Source organism: Gadus chalcogrammus, chromosome 12 (genome assembly GCF_026213295.1).
Source record: "Gadus chalcogrammus isolate NIFS_2021 chromosome 12, NIFS_Gcha_1.0, whole genome shotgun sequence".
NCBI lineage: Eukaryota > Metazoa > Chordata > Actinopteri > Gadiformes > Gadidae > Gadus > Gadus chalcogrammus.
Window position 1 is genome coordinate 14,624,430 of NC_079423.1, and position 17,542 is coordinate 14,641,971.

Genomic DNA, 17,542 nt, shown 5'->3' on the forward strand with positions numbered 1-17,542 from the left:
CGCAACCTATTCCTGTCAGTTGTAGACTACTGTCGGTTTCTGCATCATTTCCTTTTCGACATTAGAAATGCTTTCGGTGAGATTTTCTTCAATAAACCCTTGGCTTTTATTCTACTCCGGCTGGATGTTTTAGGAGGACTTTTTGGAGCCCAATTTTGCAAAATGTTTATTTTGTATCTCCTAAAAAAGTGCCTTTCTAAAATATGTTTCTTCTCCAGCACTTGGGAAGAGGGGAGGCGAAGCACCGGCACTCTCTCTGAATTGTGGATTCGACATTATTCAGCTTACCAGAAAGTTGAGTGCCAACGCTAGCTGTTTCGCTATGTCGAGTTTGCAGCTCACTGACACAGAGCCCTTTCTCTTCAAGTACAGGTCAAGAGCTCCATACTTCACCAGCTCCTGCACCATGATGTCTGTGGGGGGGGGGGGGCACAGAGTCAGCAAGTGTGTGTGTGTGTGTGTGTGTGTGTGTGTGTGTGTGTGTGTGTGTGTGTGTGTGTGTGTGTGTGTGTGTGTGTGTGTGTGTGTGTGTGTGTGTGTGTGTGTGTGTGTGTGTGTGTGGGGCACTGTAGGCATTCGTGACCGAGATGACGTTACCCCCTACCTGCACCTTGGTGATGTATCCAACCTAAATTCCCTGTTAGTGGCTTATCAGTAGCAGTATTACTGGTAGTATTCAGAGGTTTATGGCCATTTATTGCCACTGCCCTGTCTGCTGGGATGTCATTTAATTAAAATAAAATGATGCATGGCACTGCATTTACTGTTCCCAGTGACTGCAGTCATCTCTTTAGAAGACATGTTCGAGTGTGAAAATACATTAATGAAGTTCATTGTTTCAATGCATTATAAATCAAATGGAATTTGATTAATGCTCAGAAGCCAAACTGTGCCATTACTTTTTCATGGTGCATCGAAAAAGTTATGACAAAAAAGATGTCACGACCAGATTCAGAATGCGTATACAAATGCTACCAGCGTAATTTTCACAACGCCATTGGCTGTTACAAGCTCATTTGTTGATTTGCTGTGCGGTGTCAGTCTGACTTACTTTTCGCTCCGTGGACGCTCACGCCGTAGACCAGCAGCAAGTGCTTATGGGAGATCTGGCTCATCATGCTGGAGGCCTCAAAGAAGGCCTGGCAGAGGAGAAGCAAGATCATGAAGGGAATCAAACAAACACAATGGAGATTGCTGCTGTGATTATGGAATTAATATATATATACTTTATGATATACTTTCTAAGAACCGACTCTTTAATGTGTTGCTGCTCACCGTAAATACAGAATTTAAGAAATCCCGGAACATGAACTTGGTGTTCACGACATTACCCTCATGGTTGGTGTATTCATGAATGAATGAGTGATTTTTGAATGAATGAGTGAGTGAGTGAACGGACCTCCCAGTAGTCCTTGTGGTTGGCGTCCAGCACCTTGAGCAGGACCTGCGTGCGGTGTTCCTCTCCCTCCCGGATGTCCACCTTGGTTCCCTTGAACACCCGGGTGAAGGAACCCTGGCCCAGGCACTCGTCCTGAAACACACACAGCATGCCCTGACTGTTCACTCATTCATCTAGAGCACAAGGCCGCCCTGACTGTTCACTCATTCATCTAGAACACACAGCACGCCCTTGACTGTTCACTCAGTCATCGTTCACTCAGTCATCTAGAACACACAGCACGCCCTTGACTGTTCACTCAGTCATCTAGAACAGACAGCACGCCCTTGACTGTTCACTCAGTCATCTAGAACACACAGCCCGCCCCTCACTGTTCACTCGGTCATCTAGAACACACAGCAGCACTTCCCTGACTGTTCACTCATTCACCTAGAACACACAGCCCGGCGGTTGTCAAAGTGGGGTACAAGGATTGATCTAGGGGGGACCTCGAAATGTATCTGGGATCGACCTTCCCAAACAGTCCTGTGGCTGACTGAAGTCTCAGTGCCAAAGGTAAATGGATACAGCCAAGTGGACTAACACTCCCCTTCCTCTTATCCATGATGGGACATCTCGCCTAAGTTTTGTCTGAAAGTCGGCTCAAGTTTTCCCTTTCGGGCTGAGAACCGACACATTTATTTATATGATAAGCAAGTACAGTAAAGTTTATGGCTATAGCCCAGTTTGTAACTAACCAATTTTGTTGACTTTGTTATGTTATGCTGTGCGTGAGTTTAGGTGCCGACCAGCTATTTGAAATCCAAATGAAAAGCAGGAATAATTTGCTAATCTCTCTCGTTTTTCTAATGTATTTAAAGTTATGTACATATATGCGTGTTCACTTTTGTGCGCACACAAAGAACTTTAGAGGTAATATGTGTGCGGGTATGCTCTTTGGATCGGCTCCTTGCTCAGCACTGAAACGTCCCTCCCTCATTGTGAAAAAAAAGGACTAGTAATAAAAAATATATATTTATTTCTTTAAACACAACCTTTTGGCTTGGATTCAAAACGTCCTTGCCATGAACCCAACATCCTACACCTACAGCGTTGTATGCGGGTGTTGTATGTGTAAACTGTGGGCAATGGTGAGATGCTTATAGCGTCAACATCGGGGATCGATTACGTTTGGTGTATGTGGAGGTACTTAAAGTGCTGATGTGTGGCAGGACTTATTCTTCTGAGTTCTATGACTTAAACGCTCTTCTTCTGCAGCCTGTTGAACGGATTTAAGTATTTTATGTATTTTAGCCCACCATCTGAGGACAGACATTTTAATTGGTCCTTGACGACTGCAACTGTACCTAATTATGTGTTGTTCTTGAGTGGATGATGCATTGACTAAATTTGCAGACACATTATTACTAACAACGGTTCGGACCATCCACAAATGTGGTCATAGCAGCACACACAAGCAGTTACTAATGAGTTTGTAAATGATTAAAGCCACTTGGTCCATAATATATGTGTTCGTAAACCCATTCTACTATCAATACATGTCGTTTAAAGTGGTATGATCAAGGTGAGGGGTATTCTACTAGCAGATGGAGTAGTAGAAAGTGCAGTTATAGTAGGATGTGTTCCTAAACCCATTCTACTATCAGGGCAAAAGCAGATGGTTGAACGTGTTCCATACATACCCACTGGAGCTGTTCGTACTTGATCATTTGGAACTGGATGTTGGCAAATTTGTTGGGTTCGGGTTTCGCCGAACCTTGCGTTTGAACGGCTCTGCTGTCACGTATGATAATGAGGTTTGTGAACTCTGCAGTAGAACAAGGACGTTTATCGTGTTAATTAGCTATCTATGAAACGAAGGAAAGCAGATGATAAACGAGTAGGAGAATATGTCTTGTTCTTGTTGTTTGTTCTCATGTCGCCTGCATCTTGTTAAGTCCTGTTTAAAAATGTTTTAAGTTTAAGTTCAAGTGTCTGATTGTCAGGTACTCAGCACAGGGTTAAAATGTGCACTGAAATGTTTAAATGATTATCTACCAATATGAGATAAAAAAAGAACACAAAATAACAACAACAAAATATCAAAATACTAACAAGTAAAGCCTATTCACCTGTAAACTACACAACATGGCAAACAATCATGTGTGTTTTGTTAACCACGAATTACATTATCCAAAAAATTTCAAATATGATTTTGATTATTCCAATGAGACACAATTCATGATTTTCAATTTCTTTGTTATGTTCTATGCGATCTGCCTAGTCATTTTGGGTTCCATCTAAATTCTAATCACTAGTAGGGTGACGTGTGCTTGACCAAGATGGCCGCCCGGTGAATCTGACTAGTAACTTAATGATATACCTTTAGCGCGTGGCGGGCAGCAGCAGCTTAACTTGACGGGCACGTCAGCGAGCAGCAGCATGTGGTGTTTGTAGTGATTGGTGAGTTCGGTGAGGCTGTAAAACCTCTTCTGGACGCCCAGGAGAGTGAACTCCTCGTTGCTCTTACTGATGAGGCAGTCTTTGTAATCCAGTCCAAGTGACGTCTGGGGTAAAAAAGGAGTACATTTTGATGGTCGACGGTTTTTTTTCTACTACACAGAGATGCTTTTATTATTGAAATGAAATGAGTCTATTGGTGCACTTTGTGACTTAATACTTGCCATATCAAAATTTCACAAACTATTTTTTTTTTTGTTAATAGTACATTTTCTGTTCGACAATATTTGTGTAATGTTGATTATTGCCAAACCGATTTACTATCAAAAATATTTATGTTATGTTTAAAATCGTTAATGTAATTGTATTGATTATTATATCCTAACCATACTCCCTATTTCCTAATAGATAATATCAGTCTTTCCTTGTGTAATGAAGAAGAATAGAGCCGTTCTGTCTGGGGCCTAATATCTGCTGAACTTGGTAGGCCTAACAGGATATCAAGTGACTGATCGTGTTCTGATAGGCCTATGGGACCTGATAAAAACATATTTACATCCTCCCTATGCAAGACGCAGCTGAGATGATCAGCTGACAGATTGACTCATTTTAAAATTACCCACGGAATATTTCAACACACACACACACACACACACACACACACACACTTACACACACACACACTTACACACACACACACACACACACACACACACACACACACACACACACACACACACACACACACACACACACACACACACACACACACACACACACACACACACACACACACATAGGGTATAATCCAAGCACTGGTCTCTGGAAGTGTCTTTACCTCAACACAAACGGTGAGGAAGTAGTTCTGGTACTGCATGGGGCTCTGGCGGAGCACGAACGCGCCTCTTTTTTTCCTCGACTTTTTCAATTTGTTGACAGCAAACTCTGACCTGTTGAAACATAGAATGTGAAACATATAATGTGACCTTTAAAAAATAGAAGAACAACATACGATCAATTCAGACTCAATTCAGAGGATACATAGATCCTTCTGCACTACTGATGTTTGAATACTGGCACTAACATTGCACATAAAATGAGTGGTAACACGTTACATTAAGGTAACATCAGTTAACCTTTAATAAGTTGTGCATCAATAAGCATATTATATCGTCTATCGTCTATATTAGTCTATTTTAGTTTAAGTATTTAGCCATTTGTACGCAAATACATTGACGTTTAACTTATGCCTTGATCCAAAGCGACTTATAACTACAGTCTAGCATGTGGACATTGGGGATGGAACCAATCACCTTTTGCCTGGGAGTCCTGGCACACCATAGCCCCCTCACCGGCCTGTCCCTAATTCAGCTTAACTCAACGCCCTAATTCATCTTGACTATGAAGAGCCTCACGTGATTGGGCCGTGGCAGCGGTTCTCAATGTTCTCCAGGAGACTGTAGGGGGCGATGTCCTGGCAGAAGAAGTGGTTGGAGTCCGTGGTCAGCCGGAAGTAGCCGTCCACCAGCGACACGAAGGACAGCGCCTCCGTTACACTCTGGAACTTGGCTTCCTGTTGAGAGACGTTGAGTATTAAACCCCCAACAGAAACACGTGACCACCCCTGAAGTACAACAACAAATATGTTTTTCAGTTACACAAAATTCAGACTGTGTGGATTGGCCCCTTTTTGACTTACTAGGGGCCTGTCATCACTGCGGGTCACCGTGACGACGCTGGCGTCCTGCGGCCCCTGTTCCGGAGGTCCTTGGTCCTCACACACTCTCTTCACGCTGATGTCCATGATCTCCTGGAAGTCACAGAAGGTCTGCCACTCCTTTGGAAGCATGCAGCCAGGTAGCTGTGTTAGCTTGCTGTACTCTCTAGTACTGGATATTGGGTCAATGTGTGGCGAAGAAGTAAAAGCTGTGTCACGTTTTGAGCTACACACTTTTTCCATCTAGTTTCGACTGGGTTTTTGGATTGGCAGTGCCGTTAAAGTAGCAAATGATCATTAATGCTACTTTAACGGCACCGACAATCCAAAAACCCAGTTGAAGCTAGATGGAAAAAGTGTGTCGTTCAAAACGTCTTCTGCACCACGTACAGAGTTTGTTATGACCGATCATTCAGAAACCCCATCTTATTTCCCATAGACATTTGACCGAGGGAACCGCAACCTCGGAGGCGGGACTTATTCTTCAGAGGTGTATTGTTTTTGTACTGTGGTTTTCGAATAAGTTGTTTTTCCTGTTCACTGATGGGATTGGTTATTCATATTTTAGTTGGTAAGTAGTACCTTTTATCCAACACAAGTTGCCCTCAATTTAGACAGATGGAACTAATGAGTTGGGGGTTTGGCATCTTGCTTAAGGTACTACAACTATTAGGGTTTAAACCCAGGACCTAGTGGCTGGGAGTCAAAACACCCCAACCACTAGACTATACTTAAAGTATTTTTTGTGTCCTATGATAACTTGTACACTGAGGTCCTTTTTGTATGTGCAGGACATATCCCCTTGGATGAAAGGGTTGGTCATAAACAAATCATAACAATGACAGTTAACAACAATAATAATATTAATGTGAGGCTTCTAGGGTTAACCCTCACCCTAACCCTCAATTTGGCTTGGGGGGTATTCGGAGTGTGTGTGGTTGATGGCTAGTCTAAGGGTGCACTCACACTAGGCCATCGGGCCGTGGCCTTGGCCGTGTTCACACCTAACCGTGCTCAAATCTGCCAGTGTGAGTGTGGCCAGTCTGGCCAGGCCAGGCCAACTTGGCCACTTGGGAGAGGTGTGCTGCTACGGTACGGGCCGCCACGGTACAGATGCTAATGAGCCGACACGCTCACACGCACAGCTACGCAACCTGAGCTGGATGACGTATAGTCCATGCGACGACCATGGACATAATAAAGGCGACGAGCCTTCTTTCCCATTAAACGGTAAACATGGCGTCAAGCGGTTCAACTGTTGGTTCACGTTGGTCCCATAGAGTAGTCGAGTGTCTGTCAGCCATTTGGGCATACGATAAGCAACAGACTCAGCAAAGTGCAAACTGTGTTCTCTGTGTTGTTGTCCATTGTTGTTAAAACTCTGACTGGCGGCAGACTTTATTATGGTCCATGCAGCGGACGCTTGGTGATGAGGTGTTACGACGTGATGACGTATGTACAAGAGCCTACCGTGGCCAGGTCACAGTTGCGACGGCCAACGGCCACGGCCAGATGGCTTAGTGTGAGTGCAGGCCAGAGAACAATGGGGCCAGTTGAGCACGGTTAGGTGTGAAAACGGCCAACGGCCACGGCCAGATGGCCTAGTCTGAGTGCAGGCCAGAGAACAATGGGGCCAGTTGAGCACGGTTAGGTGTGAAAACGGCCACGGCCACATGGCCTAGTGTGAGTGCACCCTAAGTAGCCTCAGCTGGCCCGAGTCCGACTGATCAGAATCTGGTGCTGGGTGAGGCTGCACACTGCGAGGACCACTGTGCAATGATGGCTCAAAGCACACTGGTTATACCATCCATCACCACAGACACACTCAAGAGTTCGCTCTGACGGTAACAGTCCTTAAACTCTGCCACAAACCGGTTTTAACCCGGTTCAAACCCGGTGTAAAGCCACCCTAGGTGGAGCACGGCAGCCACGTGTGTTGCAGGGATAACCGCCACATTAATGAATGACATCAAGTGACGACAGAACCGACTAAACCAGCTTCTCACCGGGGTGCCGTCCGGGTCCTGGTTCCCGTTGGTCTCAATCCCGGCCTCTCCGGTCACCCTCAGCGAGGTGTGGCTGGCGGCGGGGCTCTGGTGAGGGCCGGAGCGGTTCACGGCGTACGTCTCGCTGCCCAGGGACGGCTCGATGGCGGCCAGCTCCATGAGGTACTTGAGCTTCAGGCTGCACTCGTCCACCGAGCAGCTGCCCAGCTTCTTCAGCAGGCACTTGAGCTGGGTGCGGATTCGGTAGCGGACCAGGCGGTTGCGGCGCTGGAGGTCCATGGAGTGGAGCTTGGGAAGGCACGATTTGTAGCTGAACGGGTTTTGGAAGAAGAACAGTCAATAGGGTGTTGTATTTTGTTTTATATTTAGGGTTGTAATAATTCATAGACCCAAAAAACAAAAAGAGAAACTTTTGTACTTTCGGTGACATGGATGCTGCCTAAGATACACAAACTCTTAAGAATCTTTTTAAGAGTTTGTCGAAGGAAAACCTATCTTAGGAAACTTATCTTATATTTTAAATATTTTCTAATTACTGGCCTGGTCTAATTACTAATTACTTTGTAGCCCTCAAGGGAACTGCAGCCTGAACAATCTATGGCATTGAGAGCGAAATGATGTAATAAAACGGATTAATAACACACCTGTGTTGGCTCTACAAATCGCTCGGTGATGTAAGAGCTTGACTCTTGTGCATACACCTACCCCGTAGGGTCTGTGAGGATTTAGTGCAACCAGTCATTTATACAGGCCATGCTTTCTTGAACGAAGTGTTCGCTCCTTGGATACCTGACGCTGTTGCAGACCTCCCTCACGCTTTGGTTCCTCTCTTTGGCCATCCTCCACAAGTCCAGCACTGCCAGGCCCAGGCACTCCTCCTGGACGCTGAGGGGAGGAGAGACCCCCCCCTCATTGGCTATAAAGTCCCTGCGACACTGCAATGTGTGCCGCCCAAACCGAGGGAAAACATCCTTAACATGCGTGAGCATTAAAGATTTATATATACAGTCTAGTCTAGTCGTAGTTTTTTTTGCTGACAAATCTATCCAAAGAAACTTCCAGTGAACGTCATTAAAGGGGCCCTATTATACCACCAGGTGTAGGTGTGATTAGCCAATTACAAACTGTTTGAAAATCGGCCATTTCCTGTGCCTGAGCAACATGGGAGTATTCACCTGGATGTATGCTGCATAGATCAGTCTAACAGCCTACCCAGTGGACTGTAGCAAATGTTGCTTCTCTATCCATCATAAACCTAGGTGGACACGCCCACTTGTGATGTCACTAAGGCACAGGAAAAGGCAGATTTCCCAACGGCTTGTAACGGCTTAATCACACTCACATCTGGCGGGCTGGGGCATCTTGATCAAGGATACCTTGATCACAACGTTAGACATGGAGTCAAACGTTGACCCTCTTGTTTTACCTGGGCGAAGAGATAATCAATGACGGAGTAGTCGAGGACAGGAGTGATTCTGTCTCTGGTCAGGCTGTAGCGGTAGGACGTTCGAGGGGATTGTCCGAACCAGTTGCTGAAGAAGAACCTGAAAAAGCCAAGCCCCGGGGTCAATCAAAGTGTTATGTAACATCGTGCACACAAGTGACAATTGCCAGACAAATGATGTCAATATGTCTCTGGATGAGGGACTTATGCTGGACTGACTCAGCATCGCTGATGCAAAGCAGCGGAGACCCACTGGCCTAGAGATCCGCGGTGTATCCTCTACAGAGGCTGTAGCATTTGGGCTAATGCCAATAATGTCTTGATAAGAACCGCTAAGAGCAGGTTCAGGCACCTCAGCCACGATAAGTGTCTCCAAAGCTTATCATGAGGTTAGGGTTGATTATGCAATGACAAGGAGGACAACGGAAAGTGAATTGATTAAATCAAATTCGCTCCTTCCTCTGGGTTTATAACTAGAAACTTTTAGTTGTAGTCGTTTGTTTTCGGTTCGTTTCTCGCTCACAGTTTAGCTTCAATGGCACTGGATGACGTTGGACTTCTTACCTGACCCTGAAGTGAACGAGCGTGTGGTTCTCCGGGTTGAAGACGTGCGTGGGAGGATACCAGAAAGAGAGGTCAGATGAGGACAGGGCAAAGAGGCTGTGGTACACAGGAAGGATACCTGCGGAAAGACCACCAGAATTCAGAATCCAGATGGCTGCCTCAAAACATGGTGGAGAGAAACTTTAATTTCCTAAGTCGGAATTTCGCCCCTGCGGTTTTGCTTTGGGGCAGAAAAATGCACAAGACGGAAAACGAAAGATAAAATAATCGAGAAGGAACTGGGGCACATGATAAGGAACTGAGTATCACGAATGGACATTTATTTTACCGCATTTCTTGGCTGCTTCGAGGCAGATGTTCTCGGCGGTGATTGGGCCAAATCGCAGGTCTATGGTGACGGCGTTCTTGGTGCTGGGAATGAAGTAGAGGTGGAGCTGTATCCGCGGAGGGGTGATGGAGCCGGATCGTACGCTGTCCTCCCTGGCCCTGCCCATCAGAGGAACCGACTCATCTTCCACTGGGTCCATGGAAAACCTGTGCAAAAAGTACAACAAGGCTTCAAGACCTGAATAGATGGGAGCCTTATATTTATACTTGAAATGTAGCATACGCTTTTAGCCAGAGCGCCTTACAAGTTAGGCTGCGGACAAGTCAAGCATAGAATCTAAATCGGAGTAGTATACCATTTCTTTGCGTGGCTAGAGTGCAGTGTTGCTATATAAATGTTGGAAGTTGGAAGTTATTGAAAAAAACTTCCAATGAAAACAGAGTTTAATGAACTGATGCAGCCTCAATTACATTGCAAAAAAAGATTTTTAGTTTGCTCTCTACAATAAATATCATGCACAATGCCAAACTGTTTTTAATTCAGCTTGCCTAAGATTAGCTTATATTGTGCACTGATACATAAATAGTTTTCTAGTAAAAAAAACATCAAATATAAAACCTCTATGGCCCACTGCCAGATGTTTCAAATGGCCTGTACCAACCTACTCTGACGTTGGAATATATGTTTACTGATAACGGAGGCGCCTGTAGTTTATTAGAGTTAAGGCCCCACTGACAGAACTTGTAAATGGACTGAATCAATTTAATCTGAGATTGGATTATATTTGTACTGATTACAGCGGTGCCAACAGTTCAACACTTAATTTATACAAAAGTTCAAACAAGTGAGATTTGAATTTCACTTGTTTGAGTGAAATCCCCCACCCTCACTGCTCTTTGTACTTTCTACTTCCTGAAGAAATGAGTAAGAAATTAAAGGACAGTTTCTCTCAGTTGCCACTTCTATGTAATGTGAGTCCCCCAACTCTCAAGGCTTCAAGCCCGTAAATCGGGTAAGACTTTAGTTAAGATTGCAATGGATTTCACCATTGAAAACATAATTAAATAAATTAGGAATTTCTCTTTAATGTCGTCGTCGTCCCCCCCCCCACCCCCAGGGCCAGCTCTTCTGAATGAGACTGAGCAATTGATTCTGCTACACCTCTCATCAATATCTCTCATGATTACCAGGCAACCTTTTATCGCTCAAAGAGACTCCCAGACTGTGTGGATATTAGGGTGCATTTGAGTCTGACCTTGGGGTTATGGGGGCCATTCAGAAGGTCTGCTGTTATACACAACTGGAATCAATCAAAAATAAAAACATTACAAAACCCTCTTGCAGTTGTTGCAATGATTATAATCTAGCACAAAGATGCAATTTTCTGTGTCAATGTTTTTAAGAAAATTGTTAATACAATCTGAATCAGTTATATGTTAGTGTAATGGCTGATCTTTTTTATCAACATATTACTATTTATATTTTAGGGTACCACTCAATAATGCTATACGTTGTATTTATAATGAAATTAGGTTTGTTAATAAGCCAGGCTTGCTACAAACCAGGATACTGGTTAAGATGCCGAAAATGGTAGTAAAAACAATAATCTAGGATTAAATGGTTACAACTCTGTTTATTTTGTCGTACATGCCCAATCTACATCAGTCCGAAGCATACAAATGCATATAGACTCAGACAAATGTAAAAAATTACATAAAAGGAAACTTTTATAAAGATTTACAAATACAAATATAGGCAGGCCTACTGTATACAGTATGCTTGTAAATTAATCAATCCAAAGAATCCTTTTACCTTTGGTTTGACACGGTTCTTCTCTGAGTATTTTGTTGAAGGTTCTCATCGAAAGCACGTCTACTTTCACTTACACACTAACCCAAGTGAGATGGAAGCCAGCAGGCATATTTCCTGTTTTCTGACGGAAGAGAGCGTCACTTTGCAACACATCTTTCCTCTAATTGCAGTCTGGGGCACGATTGTGAACTGCATACTCGTCATTCCCCTTATCCCCTGTCATATCACATTGTGTGAACACATCATGATGTATGATACATGTAGGCATATCGTGTCCCGTCATATATGGTTTCACATTGGGTCATATGTCATATCGTAGGCCTACCATATATTTATATTTACCATGTCATCATATATTCTAGGCCTATTATTCACACATCCAACACATCACTGAGATAACCAATTATCACTACTTTGTGAAAAAGACAAAACTGCAGTGAAACATATCATCTCATGTACAATGTGCATGATGTATGTCTATAGAATGCTCATCTGACTCATCTGTGTTCATGCAACAGCTTGGTTCTGTGGTTTGAGTTTCCTCTCTGCTGTGGTGGTGGAGTGCTTCACTTTTTTTTTCACTAGTGGTTGCTTCCTGTTACGCCAGAATACAGAATAACACACTTTTTATGGCTGAATTATTTTACCTTTGTATCATGGTTACTAATGTGCCTTTATTCATTTTAATTCAACCTCCTCTTAACCAGGAAAAAAAACAATTGGGATCACTTCTTGGAGAGAGAGCCCTGGACATGGTCCACATTGAATGTAACCATGCGAGATTGCTTGTAACAGAACCCTCAGGTAAGTGGTCCTTACGTACGCAGCTACGCAACTTGCGTACGGTAACCACTAGTTGGAACTTGGCCTTCACACAGCGGCCACAAAGGAAATATTATTGATTTTTATATTCAATAGTCCTTTGCTAGTCAGACATGTGGATTGCATAAGGCAGCTACGATGCAGCTTCAACCTCAGAAAATTATGAGAAAATGTGCATTAAAGCGCATATTGATTTATCTAATTTTGAAAATTGTTGTGGTCGTCGTCAGAAGCCCACGTTTATGAGTTGAAACAGAAAGCTAAAAAATGAACGGACTTGAAAAAGAGTCTGCGTCAGCTGTTTCTGTAGAAGGTCATGCACACGCCCACCTCATTGGTCACGCCCACCTCATGGGTCACGCCCACCTCATGGCATGGGTCACGCCCACCTCAAAAATCACACCCACCTCATGAGTCAAGCCCACCTCATACACTACGCCCACTTCATGAGCCACGCCCACCTCATGAATCACGCCCACCTCATACACAATGCCCACCTCATGGGTCACGCCCACCTCATACGACTACGACCCACCTCATGGCCCACGCCCACCTCGTGGGCCACGCCCACCTCATGAATCACAGCCACTTAATACACCACGCCCACCTAATACACCACGCCCACCTCGTGAGTCACGAGGTGGGCGTGGTGGACATCCCGGGCCCCATCCGCTCGGCCCCCAGTCTGGACACTTTTAAAAAACATCTAAAGACTCACCTATTTCAGCTGTTCCACCCTGCCTTAGACGCTTAGGGCCCAGATCAAGGAGTCCTTCTAAAAACAAATTTTCACTTCCCCTTCTTCGATCAGTTTGTGCTATGTTGGCACTAACTGTCATGATGTGGTTTTTTTTATATGTTGTATGTCGCCTTGGACAAAGGTGTCTGCCAATTGCCGCTAAGTAAAGTAAAGTAAAGTAAGTAAAGGTTGGTAGGCTGCAAGCAGAAGCCGGGACGTGGCAGAAATGAAAACATTGAGACTTCATGAGACCAATAGGCTCATCCAATTGGCTCCAGAGGTATTGAACATGTAGGGAGCGGGGTGGTTTGCATTTGTCTGGCGATGCCAGAGGGCCTGTCATAAATATTTGTTGCTGTTCAGCCCTTTGAGACTGTACCGGGGACTAAGGGCTATATAATTAAATTGAATTCAATTTAATTGAGCCATTTATAAACCTCTCCTCTGGCTCATCTGTTCCACAGAGCAACACCAAGGATGGGCGCATCGTGGGAATCGAGGGAAATGCAAACATTCAAAGATGACTTTTGAAGCCATCCTGGAATTAACACTGTTTATTTTTTACTTAGAAATTACATAAGTAATCAACGTGAGCAGCACATTGACAGCAAGAGTGACACACGTGAATATGTTTTCAATGACTCCACAGTCAGAACACCACTGTATGATTATCTTCTATGAGTCTAAATTTCAACATACAAGCAAAACATTTTTGCCACCAGCTCCCATGTGATTTTATTCTTCCGCCACTTCAAAAGCCACTCACATGTGTGTGATATTTAATTATATATAATTAATGAAAATGAATTATACCTACGTGAAAATGTAACCATTTGAGTTCAGATCTTGGTTCAAGTTATTACATCAAGTCTCAAGCTCTTGCGTTTTGCAAATATTTACCTTGATAATATGCCAGTCAGATGAATAATAAGCCAAAATATTCATCTGGGAATAATTTGGTAAAGGGAATTATAGCATGAGAAGGATTTTGTTTAAAGATGTTACTAAAGACTGGTGTGTGTGTGTGTGTGTGTGTGTGTGTGTGTGTGTGTGTGTGTGTGTGTGTGTGTGTGTGTGTGTGTGTGTGTGTGTGTGTGTGTGTGTGTGTGTGTGTGTGTGTGTGTGTGCATGCATTTGTGTGAGCCTGTGCATGCATTTGCGCGTGTGTGTGTGTGTGTGTGTGTGTGTGTGTGTGTGTGCGTGTGTGTGTGTGAAGAAAATGCAGCGTCACATGCACCCTCGTGCGTACATCTCTGAGAAGGTGTAGCTGGGGAGTTGACCTGCCCTTACTCTTATCTACACGTTGGTTTACACCCATACAGAAAGTCCCTGCTGGCTCAAACTAGTCTTTTTCTGCAATATAAGTTTGTTTCGGTGTTCTTCGCATGGGGTTGCATCGTCAAAATGCTAAACGCATAATAACAAAAGCCTTTATCAGTAAATGACATGATTAGATTAGATTAGATTAGATTAGATTAGATTAGATTAGATTAGATTAGATTAGATAAACTTTACACATCTCTGATGTTTTTTTTTTTTAATACTGTGAAGACCGTAAAGAAGGATGAAACAAACGACACCCGCTTGACTATTGGTTGAATCCAGTTGGACAAGTGAGAGGTCAATCTACCTGCTCCTACAATATTTATCTGCAATGTCAGGTCAATCCTGGAAAAATATGTGATGAGCAAGGGCTGGCTTACTCCTCGCCTGCCCAACTGCCAGCCCCTTGCCGAACCAGGGGTGTTCAATATCAGGGTTGGTTGCCAGATGTGTCCTGTTGAAGTCCTCCCCATCTCAAAGGATTTTACATTGTGGAGACTTTTTAAAGATTCTGGCGAAGTTGGAAGTTCGGCATAATTCATTTTCGGTCGTAACCGAAGATTATGTTTACACACAGATCATGAATCATATTGTGCAAATGTGCCATATTGCTGTGCGGCATTTCCTTGATCCTTTCTTCTGGTCGTTCTTTGTGTTCTGTTGACTAATGGTTTTTATTCCTTGTATGCATTAGTGAGGTAGGTTGAGGCCTTTGTGACCTTGAGACTCTAGTGCATTTAATAAGAGTTAAAGTACACACTGGTACTATACCAGGCAGATCTATAAATCATGCATCTGGGTGGAACTCCACACTTTGAAATGTTTTGTAATGGCTGATCAACATCACAGCCTGTGGTGAAATAAGGACAGTTTAAGGTGTTCTTATCAAACCATTACCTGGTCCCACTAGCCTTAGAGTGGAAGTGGAAAATGTATATATTGGAAATAATTAACTTTAAACAAATAGAACGTTCTGGAAATGTACACGATGTAAGTAAAAAATACTTAAAGGTAGGTACACTAGATAAGATTCAACCATTCTGTCTCACCTAGAAGCACATTTTTCACCTTCAAGAAGAAGTTTATCTCACAGGACACTTCAAAAACAATGCTGTTAATTTCCCAGCGTAGGCACCACTAGTTGGAACGTGGTAGGCCTACTCACTAAGGAAATATTAATGTGTTTTTATGTTCAATAGTCTCTTGCTAGTCAGACATGTGGCTTGCATGAGCCAGCTACGATTCAGCTTCAACCTCAGAAAATTATGAGAAAATGTTATCGAATTTTGAAAAGTGTTGGTGCAGAGGCGGATTAAGGTGGACATTGGGCCCTAGGCAACTATTTGTGTTACTGATCAAGTAATTCAGTGCCAAGTGTAAAAGCGTGCTAGGAATAATAAAAATACATTCACAGTGCATCTGCAAGCTGGTAACAGCTTTTAAGCGTTCTAACCCAAGAGGCAGGCCTACAACATCTGCAGCAGTACAGAACACCCTGTTATACTGAGGCAACATCACAACATCCACAGAGACACAAATCGAACCGCTGTGCAATTCTCGAATAAACCAAAACAAACCAGCATCAGCACCGGGGAAAACATACGCAGCCTTTCTGCGGCTCTCGGATCCTTCATGTTCAGCCAAGCACGCAGCTGCATTTTTCGAAATCACTATAGCCTGCTGTGAGTGCAGACTGGAGATCACTGTCCCCAGATACCCCATAACACAGTTCCTTTTTATGGGGATTAAAGCAAACATTTTCAAGGGACAGTTTCACCGTTTGCCAGTTTCCTTAAACAGGGTTATAGAAAAGTACCTCTTTTGGTGTTTGTGTTGTGTTTCGCGTCTGCGTCATTTTCGACAGGATTCAGGTCCCATGTTAACCCAGTATGTCTTCATATGTTCATCAATTGTATCCTAGCATGCACGATCCATGCTTTAGATAGCGCGGCCCCTGGTTCCCCCTCCGCAGCAACAAGCGAGGCGGTCATGGAGGGATTTATGGCGGCTGGGACATCACTCCCGTGGTGTTGGTGGTTACTGTTTTTACGGGTGTTTGACGAAATTTGGCCGCGATGCTGTCAAGTAGCCGTGACGTATTACTTGGCAACAAAATTGACTTTATGAACTTGGTTCCAAACCTGGCCACATGACATGGCCCACAACTCTACCCAATCAGCTGCTTATTTTTTTTTGTTTTTGTTTCTTGATATTGGCCAATAGGGGTCACGTTTTTTGATTTCAAGTACAATTTTAAAAAGTCTGGCCATTCCAGGGCCCCTCGCATACGTGTCCCCTGTAGCCTAGGCTAGCCTGTGCGTAAAACTGCGTCAGATGATTGCAGATGAGCCATGATCTTAACATTGTGGAGTTGGACTGCTATGTCGTGCATTTACGGAAAGTGTCTGAGAATAGTAACCATCATGGGATACGGCAAATGAAATGAATCTGACTGCTAAAATGAAGATAACACAGCATAAAAAGTTGCACACATAGTTATACTATATATGAAATAACTAACAGCCTATAGTCTGCGCGTTACCGAACTGAGTTATGATGGCCAGTGAGCCCTGTCCCGGAACGCGCACACAACCCGCTCGCAAGCGCACGCCGAATGACAAGCGCACAGAGGGGGCCGGTGAAAAGGACGGTCCAGCCTATGCAGCTGTCAACGGGGAGGTATGCCCGATGGCCAGAACTATCGATGAGAGTAACACATATCTAATCGTTGCTTATTGTGGTTGCCTATTCACCGACTAAACCACTCCAGTGAACATTCATCAAATTTGACAAATTCCATTATTTTTCTTTTAATTGAATTTATATTTTATTTGACTTGCTACTTATTCCTTACTCTTTTCCTCTATTAATGTGTCTTGAACATCTATAAACAAATGTATATTTTCCTATCTAAGGGCGTTACAATTACAAGGAAAAAGAAATCACTTC

The 17,542-nt window shown here is 43.7% G+C and overlaps 1 protein-coding gene across 4 annotated transcripts in view; it reads right to left on the reverse strand.

Annotated features, from left to right (window-relative positions):
* The window catches only part of jak3 (Janus kinase 3 (a protein tyrosine kinase, leukocyte)), a 28,318-nt gene extending 16,533 nt beyond the window's left edge, over positions 1-11,785 (reverse strand). For 2 of the 4 annotated variants that reach the window (XM_056603617.1, XM_056603618.1), the window contains exons 1-14: positions 11,153-11,779; positions 9,898-10,103; positions 9,570-9,687; positions 8,988-9,105; positions 8,351-8,496; positions 7,562-7,871; positions 5,538-5,675; positions 5,254-5,411; positions 4,677-4,788; positions 3,762-3,945; positions 3,082-3,206; positions 1,400-1,531; positions 1,052-1,139; positions 289-413 (exon numbers count right to left, since the gene is read on the reverse strand). In XM_056603617.1, coding sequence (XP_056459592.1) covers positions 289-413; positions 1,052-1,139; positions 1,400-1,531; positions 3,082-3,206; positions 3,762-3,945; positions 4,677-4,788; positions 5,254-5,411; positions 5,538-5,675; positions 7,562-7,871; positions 8,351-8,496; positions 8,988-9,105; positions 9,570-9,687; positions 9,898-10,103; positions 11,153-11,172 — 1,980 coding nt within the window. In that variant the 5' untranslated portion in view covers positions 11,173-11,779. Of the gene's footprint in view, positions 1-288; positions 414-1,051; positions 1,140-1,399; positions 1,532-3,081; positions 3,207-3,761; positions 3,946-4,676; positions 4,789-5,253; positions 5,412-5,537; positions 5,676-7,561; positions 7,872-8,350; positions 8,497-8,987; positions 9,106-9,569; positions 9,688-9,897; positions 10,104-11,152 lie in introns of all 4 variants that reach the window. The other 2 variants (XM_056603615.1, XM_056603616.1) reach the window with 2 other exon arrangements.
* Positions 11,786-17,542: the final 5,757 nt, after the last annotated feature.